Here is a 23,334-nt window from a genome sequence, read left to right as displayed (position 1 = left end):
AAATGTCCACGAGTGACTATATCTTGCGTATTAAACATATCATGAAAACACTTCGATATCCCCTGTGTGTCCCCCGACACCACCACAATGTTTGAGGGATTGGTGTTGTAGATAAAAAAAATTATAGCGAACAATAACTTTCAAGCACATCCAGTGTGCAAAAACAGTGCAATTACCACATTCAGACATTTTGGAGAGGTTGAAAGGACACTTGAATGTAACCTGGAAACCCTGTAACACCACCACAATGTTTGAGTGAGGTTGATATGGTAGAAATTGTGTTTTTATACCGAACAAATGGCATTAGGGATTGCAAATATATAATAGCACTGCAATTATCTAATTTACAGACATATGCCACTTTGGAAAGGTTTAGGGACACTTGAAAACGTCCCATGATCACACCTGACAGCACTTACTAAAACATCTGCCCATTTCTAGTTGTTAGGTCTATCAATACAATTTTTTTCTGATATTGTTCACATGTTGTGGAAGCCATCTGATGTGTTTCCAGCTCTGGACATCAATAATTCACAATAATTCACTTACAGCTTGTCAATTGAAAGATAACAAAAAAAAAAAAAAAAAAAAAAGAAGGTTATTTTGTGTGTGTTTGATCTTGTGTGTTCTGAACTATGTACCTCCTGTCTTCTGATAATTTCTTCCTAATTTCCCAGATGTTTTCTTTCCAAATATACCACGTTTCGGCATGTCAGAATCATTTATTTATTTTTAGCTGGAAATCAACATTTTGACATTACATTTAAGTTAATCAGTATGTTTTAGGGATCAGCTTGAGCCAGTCGAGGCACATAATCACTAATCTTGATTAGAGCTGTGGTGGTCATGAAATTTTGTCAGCCGGTTATTGTCATGCTTAATACTGAGGGTCTCTCGGTAATTGAATACACGTTTATCTTCTCCAGGCGTCAACGCATGCATACATGCCGCTAATTCAGGCCTTTGCAACATCTACATTTTAAAAAGTCTAATAAATCAATTTAATACACCATCACAATAAATCCACTATTTATTTTAGGCAGGTCTAAAGAAACACGATATGAAGAAAATGTATTTTAGAAAAACAGAATATGAGTTGGCCTACATTCTGTTTTCTGGCTAGGCTGTAGGCTTGTTCATTTAGATATGCTTATTTTTTATATCTTTTTAATAAAAAAAATGTAACCTTTTATTTAACTAGGCAAATCAATGAAGAACAAATTCTTATTTACAATGACTGCCTACACCGGCCAAACCCAGACGACGCTGGGCCAATTGTGCGCCGCCCTATGATACTCCCAATCTCAATTTTTGAGATATGATGTTTTTACACAGCTGCAACTTAATTTGGTCGCTATAAGCCTATGCTGTTTTTGCTTTTGATTAATTCTCACCACTGAAAACCTTGATGCAGAATTTAGCTGGATATATTTCCTTATATTCACTCTCTGAACATGTGACATGTTGTGGAATAAGACAATCACTGTGATATTTTTTCACATGGTACTTCACTACAACCATCAGAGATTGCATGTTCAAACTCTGACGTCAGTTTTATAAAAAAAAAAGATGATTGGACCTAAGAAGTTTTCAAAAGGAATCACTGAGATAGTATTCAGTCATCACTTAAGGCCATGCACATTATACACTTCATCTCTTTACCATAAAACTGGCCAAAATGCTCTACAAAAGATACTAGTAAAGTTAGGCATATTGGCAATGCCTGTATTGGCCTATCAATATTGTTCTTCTCAGACCATGTTAACATTTTAAAACTGCAGCTTCCTTGAACCCATAGCAAAGTTGATACTGCCGTGAGATTTAAAAACTTTAAAAACCATGACCAGAGAGAAATTGATATCAATGGTATTGGTTGTAGTGAAAGGCTATCTTTTAGTGACAGGCCAGTTTTAGTCAAAGGCCATGCTGCAGCAGGAGACTGTAGTTGATGTTGTTGATGTGGGCTCTTCCCTATGTGATTTAAAAAATATATATATTATAATACATTTCCTGTTAAAATAATAAAATACAATTCTAAGCTATGAGTAAATGTCTACTTGTTCATTGTTTTGTATTTTGATATAGTATAATGCAACTGAATATACAACTATCAGGAAGGGGCTGGGTAATATTAATATGAATTTGCATCAGACCACTTCTGGGAGGATTCTGACAAGACACTGGCAGTGTACTGATTGTACTGGGGTGACAGGTAGCCTAGTGGTTAGAGTGTTTGGCCAGTAACAGAAAGTTTGCTGGATCGAATCCCCGAGCTGACAAGGTAAAATGATGTTGTTCTGTCCCTGACTAAGGCAGTTAACCCACTGTTCCCTGGTAGGCTGTCATTGTAAATAATACTTTGTTCGTAACTGACTTGCCTAGTTAAATAATTATTTTGTAAAAATCTGGGCAGTCATTCAATATATGGAGCTGAGCCCGGCAGCCGGACTCGGGCTGATTTGAATCAGTTTCGGCAAACCGGAATAGGGCCGTGATTGAGCCGAATCCACTTTGCTAGCTGGGCACCTATGGGCTCTAGTCAAAAGTAGTGCACTATAGGGAATAGGGTGCATCAAATTAGCATCAAGTAGTAAATTAGCAATTCCAATTTCTGTTGACCAAATAATTATTTTTGTGGACAGATCTTGGGCGTAGTAAAACCCTCTTTCTTCTCCTCTTCCATCTCTCCTGTAATACAGAAGTCTTTAGCTGTAATGAAATGTGTCCCTGTGACAATATGATATCTAGCCTACTGATAGAGGTATGTTTGAGACTGACTACATTGCAGTCAGACTAGAGCAGAATCACTGATCTAAAAATCATATTGCATCCCCAATAACTACACATTATGTGATCAAGGGGCTGTTGCGGTGACTATTGAGTAATGGTAATCTCCTTTTATGCACTCTGGACATACCTAACTGGACATAACCAACTGGACATAACCAACTGGACATACCCAACTTGCTAATGACCATCAAGTTGCTAATTGCCTGGTACTCAAGGCTCTATTGTTCCTCTAACCACTCTGACATCAATACAAATTCAATCGAAAATCACATCAGACACTTATCATCAAAACAGTATCTTGCTTTTAAAACTTACATCACTGTGATTGATCAATTTGAAGAAAGACGTTGAACAACAGGTTGAAACTGAGTGGGAAACATGGTCATTGTGGATGCATATGGATAAGCCTAACACAACACAGCTGCTCCTTTTATCTTCTTCACTGATGTCATTCTTCCTGCTTGCACTCCTTAATTTGTTTATTTTTTTCTCTACTTTTATATTTTCTCTTACAATTCTCTAGTTCTTTTCTGAGCTCTTCTAGCTCCTCTTCTTCACTCTCCCTCTCCTCTGTTCCTCTCTGCTCATTTGCTCTGGTCCTTGTTTTTGCTGGTAGCTTTCTGTCTTCAGCTCCAGCCCCTTCTGCAGCTCCTACAACAGCTCCTAATCCCACGGCTCCTCCACCTGGCACAGACCCAACACCCAAAATAGGTTATGAGGGGGTGGGAAGACACCTTCTCCGTCTGCTGGTGGAGGATTTGGCAGTGGCAGATACAAGGGGGGCCCCACGAAAGGGTTCCCCTCTGAGAAATGCCAGCTAGGCTTCTTCTTTTTCTTTTTCTTCTTCCTCTCTTTTCTCTGGTTCCACTTCCTTCAGCATCTTACAGATTTATCTTTTGCATTTTCTGCTTTTCTCTCCCACTTTCTGAAATCGTCCCACTTCAGTTTAACTTTCAAGTTGGCCTCTCATAGACTGCAGTTTTTCTGTGCTCAGTGTCCCATCAATAGGGAAATGTCCATCGTGTCCACTCTTCTGTTTGGTTCAGTACTCCCCTACCAATTTTTTTGCTATTACACTACACCTCCCTTTTGGTTTCTAGCACGGATCCCCCATCCTACTCTTACTTTTTCACTTTTCCATACTCAAACCCTTTGTTGAACTCTTTAGAAAAAAAGGCCTGCTTAACACGTCATCCCACACTCACACAACTCTCACACCGGGGCTAAACCCCTGTTCAGTTAATTAGTCAAACACACAATACTCTCATCCACATTCACTTAGAACTATTCCCAAACACACTCAGTAATCCCCCATATTACTTGTTGTTACCTCCTATGCATACATATGTGTCTTCTGTGGTAACTCTATAGTCTCCATAGTCACCATAGTCTCCACTGTATCTATAGTCCCTGAGCATCAATAGCAATAGCAATAGCATCCATAGTCCCTATAGTTATAGCATCTATGGTCCCTACAGCATCTATAGTCCCTCTGAATCCATAGTATCAATAGTTTATATAGTCATAAATGCTATGGTCTCCATACACTCTATAGTCTTGCCGCTTCTTCTACATAAATGCTATTACCATTGATTCTCAGACCACGTAGACACGTCTCATATAAATGCCTACAGACAACTGTCAGTGGGGTCTCTCTTGCCCTCACTCTAGCCTTCTCCTAAGACTAGTTCTAGCCTTCTTCAATATCTTTTTGTTCAGTTTTATTGGTTTTACAATTTTTATTTTATTTTTATACAAATTCATTTAAATTGACTTACTGAAATTCAGTAGACGTGTCACTCAGAGATTCACAGATCGGGTATCTTCCCCCGGGCAGCTCACAGTAAAATAATCATATGGGTGGGTCCACGTCATCTTTGGTCAGACAGGAATTTTCCTTGCACGCCTTCACACGGAATGCACCATCGGTGTTCCCTCACAGAACTTCACTGGGATGCTCCACAAGTGGAATCACTGATACCTTCGTGACGACAAGACTGTGGTGGAAATTCAACACCAGGGACACCCGAAGTCAATATTAAATGAATCACTCTATATTGTCAGCAAGCTGAAAGGTTCCAACAAACGTGATGCACTATAGTGAACGTCTGTAAGCAGCTCTCTCGGTGTGTTCCCTTCAGTTCTGCTTACACAGTTCTGCTTACACAGAAATATTTGCATGATTTACATTACTCATCATTAACGTTAGCTCCTGCATGTGACTGACCAATACCTCACAAGGCTTCCTCTCTCCAAATTGAGACTTTAAAATTGAGATACCTCGGTTCTAAAGCAATGTTCTGGGTGTACTGCAAAGTTGCTTATCGGTGATAGTGATACTTCCTCCATACACGATCAGTCAGTCACCTGCATGAACCATCTAAGTGGTTATTAGAAAAGTAGCATTGAGTTGATACACAAACAGAAAAATGTCCCTCACAGTACTTTACACCACAACAGAAAATACAGAAATGCCAGTGGTGGAGGTGTTGCTGTTCATATTCAGGACCACATTCCTGTAAAGATTAGAGAGGATCTCATGTTAAATACTGTTCAAGTAATATCGCTACAAGTTCATCTGCCTCACCTAAAGCCCATTATTGTGGGAAGCTGCTATAGACAACCAAGTGCTAACACCTGGATAATGTGTGAAATGCTTGAACATTTATGTGATATCAACAGAGAGGTATAATTTAAATATTGACTGGCTTTCATCAAGCTGCCCACTCAAGAAAAAGCTTCAGACTGTAACCAGTGCCTGTACCCTGGTTCAGGTTATCAGTTAAACTACCAGGGTAGTTGCAAACAGCACAGGAATTAAATCATAAACATGTATTGATCATATATGTACTAATGCTGCAGAAATCCATTGGATGTAGTGATCACAATATAAACTCAGCGAAAAAAGAAACGTCCTCTCACTGTCAACTGCATTTATTTTCAGCAAACTTCACATGTGTAAATATTTGTATGAACATAACAAGATTCAACAACTGAGACATAAACTGAACACAGACGTGACTAACAGAAATTGAATAATGTGTCCCAGAACAAAGGGGGGGGGGTCAAAATCAAAAGTAACAGTCAGTATCTGGTGTGGCCACCAGCTGCACGTCTGTAGCCATGAAGTGCTTTGAAATGCTGGTAATGGCTCACATCAACACCATTACCCCAGAAACCATAGACCCACTCCAATTTGCATACCGCCCAAACAGATCCACAGATGATGCAATCTCTATTGCACTCCACACTGTCCTTTCCCACCTGGACAAAAGGAAAACCTATGTGAGAATGCTATTCATTGACTACAGCTCAGCGTCCAACACCATAGTATCCTCAAAGCTCATCACTAAGCTAAGGAACCTGGAACTAAACACCTCCCTCTGCAACTGGATCCTGAACTTCCTGAAGGGTCGCCCCCAGGTGGTGAGGGTATGTAGCAACACATCTGCCACACTGATCCTCAACACTGGAGCTCCCCAGGGGTGCGTGCTCAGTCCCCTCCTGTACACCCTGTTTACCCACGACTGCATGGCCAGGCACGAGTCCAACACCATCATTAACCTGTCTGGGATATGTGGGATGGTAGCGTCCCACCTGGCCAACATCCAGTGAAAATGCATTGTGCCAAATTCAAATAAATTACTATAAAAATTTTACTTTCATGAAATCACACATTCAATATACCAAATTAAAGCTAAACTTGTTGTGAATCCAGGCAACGTGTCAGATTTCAAAAATGCTTTACTGCGAAAGCAAACAATGCTATTATCTGAGGATAGCACCCCAGCTAACAATCACAGACCATCATATTTCAACCCGCCCGGCGCGACACAAAAAGCAGAAATAAAGATATAATTCATGCCTTACCTTTGACGAGCTTCTGCTGTTGGCACTCCAATATGTCCCATAAACATCACAAATGGTCCTTTTGCTCGCTTAATTCCGTCGATATATATCCAAAATGTCCATTTATTTGGCGCGTTTGATCCAGAAAGACACCGGTTCCAACTTGCACAACGTGACTACAAAATATCTCAAAAGTTACCTGTAAGCTTTGTCCAAACATTTCAAACTACTTTTGTAACAACACTTTAGGTATTTTTTTACGTAAATAATTGATAAAATTGAAGACGGGATGATCTGGGTTCAATACCGGAGGAAAACAATGTGTAGCATGCTTTCTGGTCACGCGCCTCTAACAAACAGTACACTTCACTGGATCCTCATTCTGAACATGGCTTCTTCTTCATTTCTCAAAGGAAAAACCTCAACCAATTTCTAAAGACTGTTGACATCCAGTGGAAGCGATAGGACCTGCAGGAAGGTCCCTTAAAAATCTGGATTCCCAATGAAAAATTATTGAAAAGAGAGTGACCTCAAAAAAAATTAAAATCTGAATAGTTTGTCCTCAGGGTTTTGCCTGCCAAATAAGTTCTGTTATAGTCACAGACATGATTTAAACAGTTTTAGAAATGTCAGAGTGTTTTCCATCCAATACTAATAATAATATAATCTGGGACTGAGTAGGAGGCAGTTACTCTGGGCACGCTGTTCATCCAAATGTGAAAATGCTTCCCCCTATCCTAGAGAAGTTAAGTTTGCAGACGACACAACAGTGGTAGGCCTGATCACCGACAACGACAAGACAGCCTATAGGGAGGAGGTCAGAGACCTGGCCGGGTGGTGCCAGAATAATAACCTATCCCTCAACATAACCAAGACTAAGGAGATGATTGTGGACTACAGGAAAAGGAGCACTGAGCACGTCCCCATTCTCATTGACGGGGCTGTAGTGGAGCAGGTTAAGAGCTTCGAATTCCTTCAAATTCCCACATTAAAAACAAACTAGACAGTTTGTTTTTAACTAAACCAAGACAGTCGTGAAGAGGGAACGACAAAGCCTATTCCCCCTCAGGAAATTAAAAAGATTTGGCATGGGTCCTGAGATCCTCAAAAGGTTCTACAGCTGCAACATCGAGAGCATCCTGACCTGTTGCATCACTGCCTGGTACGGCAATTGCTCGGCCTCTAACCGCAAGGCACTTCAGAGGGTAGTGCGTAGGGCCAATACATCACTGGGGCAAAGCTGCCTGCCATCCAGGACCTTTACACCAGGCGGTGTCAGAGGAAGGCCCTAAAAATGGTCAAAGACCCCAGCCACCCCAGTCATAGACTGTTCTCTCTACTACTGCATGGCAAGTGGTACCAGAGTGCCAAGTCTAGGACAAAAAGGCTTCTCAACAGTTTTTACCCCTAAGCCATAAGACTTCTGAACAGGTAACCAATGGTTACCCGGACTATTTACATGGTGTGCCCCCCCAACCCCTCTTTTACGCTGCTGCTACTCTCTGTTTATCTTATATGCATAGTCACTTAAACCATACATCCATGTACATACTACGTCAATTGGTCCGACCAACCAGTGCTCCCGCACATTGGCTAACTGGGCTATCTGCATTGTGTCCCACCTCCCGCCAACCCCTCCTTTTACGCTACTGCTACTGTCTGTTCATCATACATGCATAGTCACTTTAACCATACCTACATGTACATACTACCTCAATAGCCTGACTAACCGGTGTCTGTATATAGCCTTGCTACTCTTATTTTCAAATGTATTTTTACTGTTGTTTATTTCTTTACTTACCTACACACACACACACATACCCTTTTTTCGCACAATTGGTTAGAGCCTGTAAGTAAGCATTTCACTGTAAGGTCTACACCTGTTGTATTCGGCGCACATTTGATTTGATTTGATTAAGTACTGCAGTGCATCTCCTCCTCATGGATTGCTCCAGATTTGCCAGTTCCAGCTGTGAGATGTTACCCCACTCTTCCACCAAGGCACCTGCAGGTTCCCGAACATTTCTGGGGGGAATCCTAGCCCTCACCCTCCGATCCAACAGGTCCCAGATGTGCTCAATGTAATTGAGATCCAGGCTCATCGCTGGCCATGGCAGAACACTGACATTCCTGTCTTGCAGGAAATCACGCACAGAACGAGCAGTATGGCTGGTGGCATTGTCATGCAGAAGGTTCATGTCAGGATGAGCCTGCAAGAAGGGTACCATGAGGGAGGAGGATGTCTTCCCTGTAACGCACAGCGTTGAAATTGCCTGCAATGACAACAATCTCAGTCCGATGATGCTGTGACACACCGCCCCAGACCATGACGGACCCTGCACCTCCAAATCGATCCCGCTCCAGAGTACAGGCCTCGGTGTAATGCTCATTCCTACAACCCCTCAGTCCAGCCTCTCTCTTTCTATTGAATTCTGAGCACTGATGGAGGGATTGTGCATTCCTGGTGTAACTCAGGCAGTTGTTGTTGCCATCCTGTACCTGTCCCGCAGGTGTGATGTTCGGCTGTACCGATCCTGTACAGGTGTTGTTACACGTGGTCTGCCACTGCGAGGACGATCAGCTGTCCATCCTGTCTCCCTTTAGCGCTGTCTTAGGCGTCACACAGTACGGACATTGCAATTTATTGCCCTGGCCAGTCCTCATGCCTCCTTGCAGCATGCAGCATGCCTAAGGCACATTCATGCAGATGAGCAGGGACCCTGGGCATCTTTCTTTTGGTGTTCTTCAGAGTCAGTAGAAAGGCCTCTTTAGTGTCCTAAGTTTTCATAACTGTGACCTTAATTGCCTACCATCTGTAAGCTGTTAGTGTCTTAACGACCGTTCCTCAGTTGCATGTTCATTAATTGTTTATTGTTCATTGAATAAGCATTGTGTTAAACCCTTTACAATGAAGATCTGTGAAGTTATTTGGATTTTTACGAATTATCTTTGAAAGACAGGGTCCTGAGAAAAGGGACATTTCTTTTTTTTCTGAGTTTAGTAGCCATATCTAGGAAAACCAAAGTTCAAAGACTGGGCCTAATACAGTGTATAAGAGGTCATACAATAAGTTTTATAGTGATTCCTATGTTGTTGATGTAAATAATATGTTTGGTCCATGGTGTGTAATGAGGACAAAACAGACGTTGCACTTGACACATTTATGAAATTGCTTATCCCAGTTACTAATAAGAACGCACCCATTAATAAAATTACTGTAAAAACTGTTCAAATGTATGGTTGAGAGTGATGAGGCAAAAGGAATGGCAAATAAGTCTGGCTGCACAAACGATTGGCAAATGTACTGCAAATTCAGAAATCATGTGATTAAACTGAATAAAAATAAGAAGAAATATGCTACGAAACAAAGATACATGACATAAAGAATGATAGTGAAAAGCTTTGGAGCACCTTCAATTAAATTTTGTGAAAAAAGGCAATCTCAGCTCCATCATTCATCAGATGGCTCATTCATTACAAAACCGACTGATACTGCCAACTACTTTAATGATGTTTTCATTGGCAAGATTGGCAAACTTAGGCATGACATGCCAGCAACAAACGCTGACACTACACATCCAAATATATCTGACCAAATTATTACATTTCGTAAAGTGATTGTGGAAGAGGTGAAAAAAGTATTGCTCTCTGTCAACAATGACAAGCCACCGGGGTCTCACAACTTGGAAGTAAAGTCACTGAAGATAATAGCGGATGATATTGCCATTCCCATTTGCCATATTAATTTATGCTTACTAGAAGGTGTGTGCCCTCAGGCCTGGAGGAAATCAAAAGTAATTCCACTACCGAAGAATAGTAAAGCCCCCTTTACTGGCTCAAATAGCCAACCAATCAGCCTGTTACCAACCCATAATACATTTTTGGGGAAAAAATTGGTTTGACCAGATACAATGCTATTTTACAGTAAACAAATTGACTACAGACTTTCAGCACACGTATAGGGAAGGACATTCAAAAAGCACAGCAAATGACTGATGATTGGCTGAGAGGAATTGATGATAAAAATATTTTGGGGCTGTTTTGTTAGACTTCAGTGCGGCTTTTGACATGGTCATTCATAGTCTGCTGCTGGAAAAACGCGTGTCTTATGGCTTTACACCCCCTGCTATATTGTGGATAAGAGTCACCTGTCTAACAGAACACAAAGGGTGTTCTTTAATAGAAGCCTCTCCAACATAATCCAGGTAGAATCAGGAATTCCCCAGGGCAGCTATCTAGGCCCCATACTTTTTTCAATCATTACTAATGACATGTCACCGGCTTTGACTAAAGCCAGTGTGTCTATGTATGTGCATGACTCAACACTATACACGTCAGCTACTACAGCAACTGAAATGACTGCAACACAAACTTCTTAGGGATCAAATACCGTTAACGGGATCGATTTGACAACAGCCAGTGAAAGTGCAGGGCGCCAAATTCAAACAACAGAAATCTCATAATTAAAATTCCTCAAACATACAAGTATTATACACCATTTTAAAGATGAACTTCTTGTTAATCCCACCACTGTGTCCGATTTCAAAAAGTCTTTATGGTAAAAGCAGACCATGCGATTATGTTAGGTCAGCGCCTAGTCACAAAAACATACAGCCATTTTCCAGCCAAAGAGAGTAGTCACAAAAAGCAGAAATAGAGATAAAATGAATCACTAACCTTTGATGATCTTCATCAGATGGAACTCATAGGACTTCATGTTACACAATACATGTATGTTTTGTTCGATAAAGTTCATATTTATATCCAAAAATTTCAGTTTACATTGGCGCGTTATGTTCAGTAATGTTTTGCTTCCAAAACATCCGGTGATTTTGCAGAGAGCCACATCAATTTACAGAAATACTCATCATAATTGCCTCATGTCTCCACAGTCTCCTTCAAGACTGCTGGAAAAGCATTCCAGGTGAAGCTGGTTGAGAGAATGCCAAGAGTGTGAAGTTGTCATCAAGGCAAAGGGTGGCAATTTGAAGAATCTCAAATATAAAAACACTTATTTTGGTTACTGCATGATTCTATATGTGTTATTTCATAGTTTTGATACCTTCACTATTATTATACAATGTAGAAAATAGTAAAAATAAAGAAAAATCCTTGAATGAGTAGGTGTTCTAAATCTTTTCACCGGTAGTGTAACTGTCTTAATTTTGCCGGACCGCTGGAAGAGTAGCTTCTGCCTTTTACACTGTTTCAACCTGGTGTTTTACATCTTTCTTCAAATTGATCATCACAGTGAGAGTTTTAAAAGTACAATAGGCCCACTGTCGTGATGATAAGTGTTTGATGTGATTTTCGATTGCATTTGCATTGATGTCAGAGTGGTTAGGACCTGATGGTAGTTAGCAAGTTGTGTACTACCAAAGCATGTCCAGAGTGCATAAAAGGAGATTACTGTGACTCAACGATCACGTGGGTCATGACTGATGACTGCGGTAATATGGTCACTGCAGCAGCCCCATTTGTAACACATTTATGTAGTGTTTATGAAGGTTTTATGAAGCACTTATACACTGCACATCATTTAAAGCGGGACCTCCAAGGTTATGATATAATTAAAAGTGGAATAAGTATTTTTCTCTCCCTCTTTCCCCCAACCCTCAGTTGCGTTCTCTGGCTTGGGCTTCACCTCCTTCTATCTGGCTGGGAAGCTGCAGTGCTTCACAGACCGGGGCCGCGGATGCAGCTGGCGTCTGTGTGCCATGTTGCTGCCCCTCTACAGCGCTTTGATGATCGCCCTGTCCCGCACCTGCGACTACAAACACCACTGGCAAGGTCGGTTTCGGTCAGCAAATCAGCAGATATGCCATTTAGGTCTAGGAGTTTTTTCTGAACATATGACTTAGTGGCTGTTCAATTCAGCTACCTTTATTATCATACATGCAGAAATTAATTTGGTCTTCACCAGGGTTGCAACATTCTGGTAATTTGCCCCAAATTCCCTGGTTTTCCATAAATCCTGGTTGGAGGATCCGTGGACCTCCTGCATATTCTTTGTTAATTCTAGGAATCTTTGAACTAGGATTTCTGGAAAACCCGGGGAATTGTAAACCTATCATCACGATGTACACAGAAGACATAAAAAAAAAAAAATCCCCATGAATGTAGGCCTATATAAAATGTGTATTGTGTGACATCAAAGTGGTATTTTTTATCATCCTCAATGTGTCATCTTTTCAGAACACAACGACTTTAGGGATTTTCCTCACTCAGACAACAATAAATGTGCAAAAGTAGCCAATTAGCGGGAGGGATTTGGGCAACTTCTTGTAGCCCGCAGTGCTCAAGTTTATAATTTCTGTCAGTCAAAACCCATACACTTCTGTGAAGTGGAGAACCGGAGCTCTGATGTCATGTGTAGCATGTTACTGTACAGCCACTGTGTTCCAATTTTGGCGCCTATTCAATGACATGTGCTACTTTCAACCCTTATATGGGATGACAGCGGCTGCGATTGGAAAGGGCTACGGTCTATATGTTGGAGATCAGACTTCTTTTGAAATGTTTAACCCTTGTGTAGTCTTAACATTCTGTATACTCCCCTTGTCCTAAGGGTAAAACATGACCTGCCTTCACTAAACCCCTAAAATAAAGTACCTTAATTGAATTTTAAACCCCAAATCTGTTTTGCATGAAGAAACGACCTGTCATTCATCACAAACTTTGTGAATATCTGGATTTTCCCTCTTCTCGATGCAGAAAGACTGCATTTAATCAGTGGACACAATTTGTTTGTATTACAACACACCTGTCATATGTTTTCTTTACTAAAGTAGAGGTTTATTATTATTATTGCCAAAGGTACTGCAGAGGTATAAACATACATCTTTCAGCAAGAGATAGCACTTGTATAGCCTAAGAAAGTAGCAGAAATGTGCAGAAAGTAGTTTTGATTGCATTTTATTGAAGAGAAACAATAACAGTCTTGAACGTTTTTAGCTACATAGTGGTATATTCTTATATACCGTACAATGAGGAATTCAACAGCAAAATACCAGTCTTCTCCCATTTTTTTAACCATTATACCCACAAGGTGTATAAACAACATTAAATAAGAAAAAAAGATAATATATACAAAACAAAAACGTGAAGAACATAAATCAATCAACTCTAATTAGCACATGTAGGACAGTATGCAAGTGTGTGTGCATGGACTTTGCAGTTGTATTTCTCACATGTTCAGCACATAGTATTTATTTTACAGTCCTTCTTTTGGGAGGCACAATTGGCATCTCCTCCTCTGCATGCTCCAGCTGCAGCCTCATGTGGATCAGGACAAGATCAGCCCCCTGAACAGCTTACAGTTTTTCTCAATTGCTAAAAAACAATTATTGAAACCTTGCTCCATTTCCTGAAAACATTAAACACAAAACCTCATCTTCATGCACTATTTACATAACCTCTGACTCCTCAAACATTCGCCTCAAAACAGTTTTACCTGTGTTCAAAATCAAACACTGCTCTCAAATCATAAACAAAGTGATCAAAATGATATACACTCTCAAGCAGTCAGTAAACAATACACCAAAAAATAGAAAACACATTGTTCAAAACATACATTTCTCAGGGAGAAGTTGTAACGGTTTTCTTCCTGGGATGAAGGAGAGGACCAACACGCAGCGCGGCTAGTGTTCAACATGATTTAATAAAGAATATAAGAACACTACAAACAACAAAACAAGAAAATGTGAAAACCGAAACAGTCCTATCTGGTGCAGAACACAAAGACAGAAGACAACCACCCACAATCCCCAACACAAAACAAGCCACCTATATATGATTCTCAATCAGGGACAACGATTGACAGCTGCCTCTGATTGAGAACCATATTAGGCTGAACACAGACAAACTAGACACACAACATAGAATGCCCACCCAGCTCACGTCCTGACCAACACTAAACAAGCAAAACACACAAGAACTATGGTCAGGACGTGACAGAAGTACATTTTTTATCTAAAAAAATATTCATATTTTTCCATCATTGTCTTTTGATGAACGAAAACATGTTCTATCATAGTAGCTCAAAATTGATCAGAAATTACTACTCTGCTTTGCTATTTGCAATTTTGTTTTTTGTTCTTCCTCCTTGTACCCCTAGTTTTACAGTACTGTACCCTGCATCTCACAAACGTGTCCTTTGTCTCTGTGATACTGTAATTATTGTTCTTTATTGATATGAACCTGCAACCAGTCAAAATCTATTGAGCAGTCAGTACTGTTAATAAATGGAAAGCACAATGTTCAGGGCCATACAATTTGTCCATTGTACAGTATACAGCCTACAATGCACTGTACTACAGTATACAATACTAAAAGGGATAAAAATCAAAGGAGTGATCAATGTGCTTCTTCTTGTCTTTGGGCTGGGTCAGGCCAGAGAACCTCGTCGACATCACAAGCAATATTGTCCCTCCTGAGGCAACGGGGGAAGAGGCCTCTTGTGTGCCGTATCCAGCCCTGACATGATTCCTCACCTATATCACCACAGAATAAATCCATGGCTTGCAGCAGATTTACTCTGGTGTAGGGTTGTCTATCATACACTTTCCATCTCCAAGAGGAGAAAAACTCCTCAATCGGATTCAGGAAAGGCGAGTATGGCGGGAGGTACAAGTTCATAAACTGCCCATTGATGTTAAACCATTCCCTTACCTGAGCAGCTCGGTGGAAACGGACATTGTCCCACAATATCACATAGGTGGGAATGGGATTCTCATTTAGCTCTTGACCCTGCTGCTTTTGAACCTGCTGCTCAAATAAAATATCTCTTAGATTGGCAATAAATCTTAGAAGGTGCTGGGTGTTATATGGCCCGAGTGTAACATGGTGATGTAGAACACCATGGTTGCTGATAGCAGCACAGATTGTGACATTGCCACCTCGTTGACCAGGGACTTCAACAATGGCCCGCTGTCCAATCATGTTTCGGCCTCTCCTTATCCTCTTTGTTAGATTGAAACCTGCTTCATCGACAAAGATGAACTCATGGGGTCTGTCCAATGATTCCAAGTCAAATATTGTCTGTGTAGAAATACAATATACTGTATGTAGGATTGTGGAAGTCATACAGAGACAGTGCTATACTGTAGAGTACAATTAGGCTTCTGATTCACATACATTGTATGTACTGAAGAGTAATGTCATTCACAAAATATGTGTTAGTACTGTAGACAATCTGGATTACAGTAAATGTTTCTGAATGTACACTTACTTGCTCGCAGTTCTTTCACCCTTGGTGAGTTGCGCTCAAAAGGTACTCTGTATACTTGTTTCATTCGCATCCTGTTACGATGGAGGACACGGTCAATTGTGGAAATGCTCACACTGTCGATTCCCTGGAAGTGTGTGTTGTCTTGTATCACTCGTTCCTGGATTTCTCTGAGTCGTATTGCATTATCTTGAAGGACCATGCCATCTATAACGGCCTCTTGCTCCCGAGTGAATATAGCTGTCCTTCCACCTGCATGTGGCAGCCTTGCAATTCTACAAAAAGTAGTTGTGCAATTCCAAAACATATTCATGCAGTACAATACATACAGTGATTAACTTTACAAATGTCTATTGAAACAGCTGCATGTAGTGTAGTACAGTCAATTTGCGATAACAAAAATACAGTAGTATACTGTACCTGTTCTCTTCTCTGAATGTCCTTACTATGGTGGACACATAAAATTGGCTCAAAATGGGTTGCACTCTAAGTCCTGCTTCCCTCATTGTCAGTCCATGGACAAGAACATGGTCTATAACTGTTGCTCGAATTTCATCAGATATTTCCACTCTTTGTCTTCCTCTTCCTCTTCGTCCTCCTCTTCCTCTTTCTTGCCCTCCTCCTCGTCGCCCACCTCGCATACGCATACGCACTCGTCCTCGTCCTCTCACATTGTTTCTTCTATCCATTCTCAGACTTTCTCCTTCCCACCTTCAACAACCCGTTTGCTCTCTGAACTGGCTTATATTGGTTGAGTTGCATCATTTGAAACAGGTTAAATCAATTTTGAGTGGTTGTGTTCAATCAATGACATGTGTTCTCTATTTGTATTTGATTGTTGCCACTTGTGTTTACCGGTATGGATGACATGTGCATTAGAGTGCAGAATGTGTTTTGAGAATGAGAATGTGTTTAGAGTTTTGCTGAAAAGTCTAAGTGAGATCTGCAAATTGTGTTTTACCATGTGAAATGGTTTAAGGTATTGACAACAGACTGCATAATTAGCTAAATGAGTCCAGGCAACTGAGAACTTTGTTCAGCCAATGGGTTTTAGTGTTTTAGCAATTGAGAAAAACTGTAAACAAGCGCTGCAGAGGCTGCAGAGGCTGCTGTGCAGGGGAGGCGCTCCCTTCTTTGAATGTGTGGGGTTTCAGTTTCTTTCCCAGCTGCAACAGGAACACCCTCCTCTTGTTCCGCTTATCAGGAATCCAGGTAGGGTTGATCTTGTTCCATATCACAAAGGCATTGTATGAGGACACATCAATGATGTTATGGAAGATGACCAGGGGCCAGCAGGCAGTCATGCTCCTGCAGCTGTAAGTTCCAATTACCTTGTCCAAGTTGTCCACACCTCCTTTGTTGTGGTTGTAGTCCAGGTTCATGGCTGGCTTCTTGTCCTCACGATCACTGATCTCAGCCATTTTGTGCAGTGTGCTCAGGAGGACCTTGTTCCTCTTTGGGAGGTAAGAAACTAGAGTGGTGGTGGGGGTGAAGGCAAACTTTGATGAGAAGGCCTCTCTCCCCCTTGTTGCGATGAGTGCAGGGGGAGCTCAGGCTTGTTCTTTCTAACTGTGCCAACCATGGTGATCTTCCTCTTCAGGAGCTGCTGGCTGAGTTCATAAGAGGTGAAGAAACTGTCTCAAGTGACATTGTGCCCCCTGAGTCCATCTGTCAAATCAAGCACAACCCGCAACCCCTGGCTCTTCTCCGGGCCTCCACTGGTCGGCTTCCCTGTGTAGACTTGCATCTTCCAAGTGTAGCTGGATTTTGCGTCACAGGCCACCCATACCTAGATGCCATACTTTGCTGGCCTGCTGGGAATATACTGCTGGAAAGGACAGCGACCTTTTTACAAAAGAGATTACTATCAGTAATTAGTATCAGTTCACAGAAAACTATCATATAAAATCAATGCTATTACAGCAATACATAACAAAATTAACAGTGAAAATCACTTACAGATATTACTATTTTTTTTAACCTCTGAATGGAACTCGTTGCTCATCCACTGTTACTTCAGGCCCAGGGTTGTAGAGGTATGTAGACGCTCCACCCACTTCTCCCAGACCTATTATAGCCACCAGTTTGTCTCTCATACGTCTTGCAGGTCTTGACTCACGGTTATGAAATCGTAGCATTCTTGAGAAAGTGTGAAAAACTTTCAGTGGCATTGTGGCACGGAAAATCGCCCTTCCACTCTCTGCATCCCAGAGACTACAGGTAGCCTCACCTCGGGACCTATGCACACCTGCTAAGATTAGTAGCCCTATGTAGGCACACAGGTCAATCTCATCTATCCTTTTCCAGTTGTCTCCATATTTACGGAAACCCTCCAAATGTGTTATCTCCAGGATGATTTTTTTGATGGCTGGTGTGATGAATGTTGAGGCGATGTCCTGGGCATGGGCAACTGCATGTATTGTGGGCCTTGGTGTCATCCTTATGACATTTTGTGCTGCCATCCTGCCCTGGTTGTCATATGGTGACAAGGACCATGTTATTTTGCTGTTCTTTGACAAAAATGTCTCTTTCAGCTTGGGGGATTTCTTCTTCATCATCTGAAGATGATGCATCGTGCTCTGGGTTATATTCTTCCCCATCTTCTTCAGATACCTCCACCTCTTCTAAATCATTGTTATCTTGTTCCTCCTGGACATCTGATAAAATCTGATCTACGACTTGTTTGGCACTGAAACGTGCAATCATGGATTCAGCAAAGAGAGAACTGGGGGGACTGTCATCTGCAGCACCTTTATAGCCTCCGACTGCATTCCCCATTAATAATAAACAATGTTTTCAAAAAATGTTTATTTTGTCTGAAATGTTGTTTATTTTGTCTGACATTTTGTTTATTTGACTGTGAACTTGAGTCATGTGGGGTCGTGGAGAGGAGATGCTGTACATGCACAAAAAAGTTTTAGTTTTGTCTGAGTTCAATCAGTAGCACAAATAATCTCAATTTCTCATTGTGTGTGTGTGTTTACTTGTGGTTTTTGTGGTGTGTAAATTATTTTATTACTGCCAGGTCAAAAATGACCCTCGGACAATCTTTGTACCCTGGTGGTGTACAGCTTCCATTGAAAAATGAAGAAAGGCGATGCTTCACTTTTTGTAATGTTGCGGTCATTCCAGGAAAAGTAAACCTATTTCAAGTTAGGGGGTTTTCTCTGCTGTTTAACATAGTGGCGGGTCATTTTTAACCTTTAAGAAAGTAGGAAATGGTATGAATTTTGACCATTGCAGAGTAAGATGCCAAGTTTAAAAAAGGCTTTGAAGTAAATCATATGTAATGGCTTTTCGAAAGGGCTCACAGAGCTCGATATTCCACTCACATTTGTTAGTGTTAGTTATGAAGATGTGATGTTAATGAAGCAATAAAGACTAAATGGAAGTGTCTTGAGTTTGTTTTGCGTGTTTTACAGTCTTATAAAGATAGGGGGTGACTGGGACAGGCAATGTAACTTCCATGAAGTTTTAGGAAAAGCTTTTCTAAAACATGCTCCTTACATCAGATCATCTTGAAACTTTCTTTGTAAACCTAACTTTCATGAAGGTTTTATATGGTCTATAATTGGTTTCTCTTTTCACTGTCAATATCCGTTTTCAGCATTATGATACACTACATGACAACATCTCATTCCAAAATCATGGGCATTATAGAGCTGGTCCCCCGTTTGCTGCTATAACAGCCTCCACTCTTCTGGGAAGGCTTTCCAATAGATGTTGGAACATTGCTGCGGTGACTTGCTTCCATTCAGCCACAAGATCATTCGTTAGGTCGGGCACTGATGTTGGGTGATTAGGCCTGGCTCGCAGTCGGCATTCCAATTCATCCCAATGGTGTTTGATGGGGTTGAGGTCAGGGCGCTGTGCAGGACTGTCATGTTCTTCCACACCGATCTCGACAAACCATTTCTGTATGGACCTCGCTTTGTGCAGGGGGACATTGTCATTCTGAAACAGGAAAGGGCCTTCCCCAAACTGTTGCCACGAAGTTGGAAGCACAGATTTGTCTAGAATGCCCATGGGCGACCTGTCTGGTTACCCCCTTTTCCCACTATCAAGCAAACACTCAAACACCATAACAAACACAATACTCACACGTGGGGACAAAGTGACATGTAGATACTAAACCACACAAGAGATCTACAGACATATGGCATTTACAGAGAGATTGCTACACAAAGAGATCGAGCTCCAGAGAAAACAACTGACAGGGTTTTTAAACCTAGCGAAAGGAACTGTGATTGGGTATGAGAAAAGGAGCAGGTGTCTTCTGATTAGCGACTGATTGATGACTGATTGGGGAATGATGATTGTCACCTGTGAGTAGGGGAGAAGGAGAGAAAAGAAACACACGCAGGATACACACAGAATACTTATATCCGTAACACATGGACTGTGTATACGTGCCATTCAGAGGGTGAATGGGCAAGACAAAAAAATATTTAAGTACTTTTAAACGGGCTATGGTAGTAAGTGCTAGGCGCACCGGTTTAAGTGTGTCAAGAACTGCAACGCAGGGAGGAGGTGAGGGCCCTCGGAGTGTGGTGTCAGGAAAATAACCTCACACTCAACGTCAACAAAACAGAGGAGATGATCGTGGACTTCAGGAAACAGCAGAGGGAGCACCCCCCTATCCACATCGACGGGACAGTAGTGGAGAGGGTAGTAAGTTAAATTCCTCGGCGTACACATCACGGACAAACTGAAATGGTCCACCTACACAGACAGCGTGGTGAAGAAGGCGCAGCAGCGCCTCTTCAACCTCAGGTGGCTGAAGAAATTAAGCTTGTCACCAAAAGCACTCACAAACTTTTACAGATGCACAATCGAGAGCATCCTGTCGGTCTGTATCACCGCCTGGTACGGCAACTGCTCCACCCACAACAGTAAGGCTCTCCAGAGGGTAGTGAGGTCTGCACAACGCATCACCGGGGGCAAACTATCTGCCCTCCAGGACACCTACACCACCCGATGTCACAGGAAGGCCATAAAGATCATCAAGGACAACAACCACCCAAGCCACTGCCTGTTCACCCCACTTTCATTCAGAAGGCGAGGTTAGTACAGGTGCATCAAAGCAGGGACCGAGAGACTGAAAAACAGCTTCTATCTCAAGGCCATCAGACTGTTAAACAGCCACCACTAACATTGAGTGGCTGCTGCCAACATACTGACTCAACTCCGGCCACTTTAATAATGTAAAAAATGTATCACTAGCCACTTTAAACAATGCCACTTAATAATATAATGTTTACATACCCTACATTACTCATCTCATATGTATATACTGTACTCTATACCATCTACTGCATCTTGCCTATGCCGTTCTGTACCATCACTCATTCATATATTTTTATGTACATATTCTTCATCCCTTTACACTTGCGTGTATAAGGTAGTTGTTGTGAAATTGTTAGGTTAGATTACTCGTTGGTTATTACTGCATTGTTGGAACTAGAAGCACAAGCATTTCGAAAACACTCGCATTAACATCTGCTAACCATGTGTATGTGACAAATAAAATTTGATTTGATAATAACACACAGCAGAGTGCCATGTTGTGCACTCACAACACCTGTCCTGTGACATGTCATATGCTGCACCAACTTTTTGTTACCCTCCTGGTCATGATAGACTATTGAAACTACAGCAGTACTTATAGACGGGTGGGCGCACACATCTCGGAGGCTAAAGGCTGTGTTGTATGATTCTGAACGGTCAGATAGCTAGGATCAACGACAAGAGCTGCCGTGTAGGGAATTGTATGTGGCTTATTTCAGCTAGTTGTATCTTGTTCTTCACACCATGTCTTGTTTTGACTTATGTCACGTCTATGCTAATATGGTGAAAATCCGAACGCACCCATACTAAAGCATCAACAGCATCAATCTTTAGATGGCTCTCCAAGTATCATGATACCTTTCAAATCACCAGCTCAGGGATAGAGCCTACACATCATTACTTTGGGCTGTTTCCCTACTTATAATCATCCATCTTGAACGCATAGTTAAAAGTCACAGCTTGTGTGAGGTCATCAACAGGTAATACCACGGGCTCTGTTCCAATCCACGCTAGCATACACTAGTTAGTGTGAAGCAATTTGTCTTCCAAGTGAGATGCTAGTATGGACGTTGGAATCTGGCCAGTTTATGTTCGAGCACAATTTATGGTGCAGACGTTAACTTCATTTCCTCCAGCTGGACAGATAAATGTTTCCAAAATCTTTGAGTCTAGTTCAGCCGGTCCAACTACTGCACACGCTAGTCATTCTCTCTACAACACTTTTGCCCTTTTTTTCATAACATTGATCATGAGAAGGCAATGATTTTGCATGTTATAGCTCATAGGGTTGTGGTCACTGTGAGGTAACATGTTCTCAGCTATGGTGACAAAGTGACAGAGATGGTTTGTTCAACCCAGGGGCATGTTGAGACTCAGCCAGCACCAGTAGTGAAGTCAACCCAATATTAGCCCAACGTTCACAAGACCTGAAACAAATTGTTACCCTGCACCAATCCAACATGTTATTCTCACAGAGAATATTATTCTCAAACCCTTCCACTTGTTTTTCCTATCTGTCTACCAGGAAGACTCTAGGACTACCTCCCTGAAGTCTGCTTTTGAGCATTTGCAAATGCCTCACTTGTTTCACCTCCATGACCATGCCACCACCGTTTTACCGAGCTACTGATAAACTAAATTATCTGACATTTCTAATATAGCCAGCCCCAGCAGTGACGTCAGCCCAACATTCACGAAAGCTGTAAGGCCTAGTGCAGTCAAAACATGATTTTCCTGTGTTTTATGTACACTGCTCAAAAAAATTAAGGGAACACATAAACAACACAATGTAACTCCAAGTCAATCACACTTCTGTGAAATCAAACTGTCCACTTAGGAAGCAACACTGATTGACAATACATTTCACATGCTATTGTGCAAGTGGAATAGACAAAAGGTGGAAATTATAGGCAATTAGCAAGACACCCCCAATAAAGGAGTGGTTCTGCAGGTGGTGACCACAGACCACTTCTCAGTTCCTATGCTTCCTGGGTGATGTTTTGGTCACTTTTGAATGCTGGCGTGGGTTTGACCGGTTTGGCGGTGGGTCAGTCATGGTGTGGGGTGGCATTTCTTTGTGGGGCCGCACAGCCCTCCATGTACTCGCCAGAGGTAGCCTGACTGCCATTAGGTACCGAGATGAGATCCTCAGACCCCTTGTGAGACCATATGCTGACACATGCACATTTGTGGCCTGCTGGAGGTCATTTTGCAGGGCTCTGGCAGTGCTCCTCCTTGCACAAAGGCGGAGGTAGCGGTCCTGCTGCTGGGTTGTTGCCCTCCTACGGCCTCCTCCACGTCTCCTGATGTACTGGCCTGTCTCCTGGTAGCGCCTCCATGCTCTGGACACTACGCTGACAGACACAGCAAACCTTCTTGCCACAGCTCGCATTGATGTGCCA

At 41.7% G+C, this 23,334-nt stretch overlaps 1 protein-coding gene across 1 annotated transcript in view; it reads left to right on the top strand.

Moving 5' to 3' along the window:
- The window catches only part of plpp4 (phospholipid phosphatase 4), a 111,671-nt gene that overhangs the window by 83,630 nt on the left and 4,707 nt on the right, over positions 1-23,334 (top strand). The window contains exon 6 of the mRNA XM_071392574.1: positions 12,259-12,429. Within this exon, the coding sequence (XP_071248675.1) occupies positions 12,259-12,429 (171 nt within the window). The remainder of the gene's footprint in view (positions 1-12,258; positions 12,430-23,334) is intronic.

The sequence above is a fragment of the Salvelinus alpinus genome, chromosome 3 (genome assembly GCF_045679555.1).
Source record: "Salvelinus alpinus chromosome 3, SLU_Salpinus.1, whole genome shotgun sequence".
NCBI classification, from domain to species: domain Eukaryota; kingdom Metazoa; phylum Chordata; class Actinopteri; order Salmoniformes; family Salmonidae; genus Salvelinus; species Salvelinus alpinus.
The sequence above is the reverse complement of the archived record's forward strand: the minus strand, read 5'-3'. Positions and strand labels throughout refer to the sequence as shown.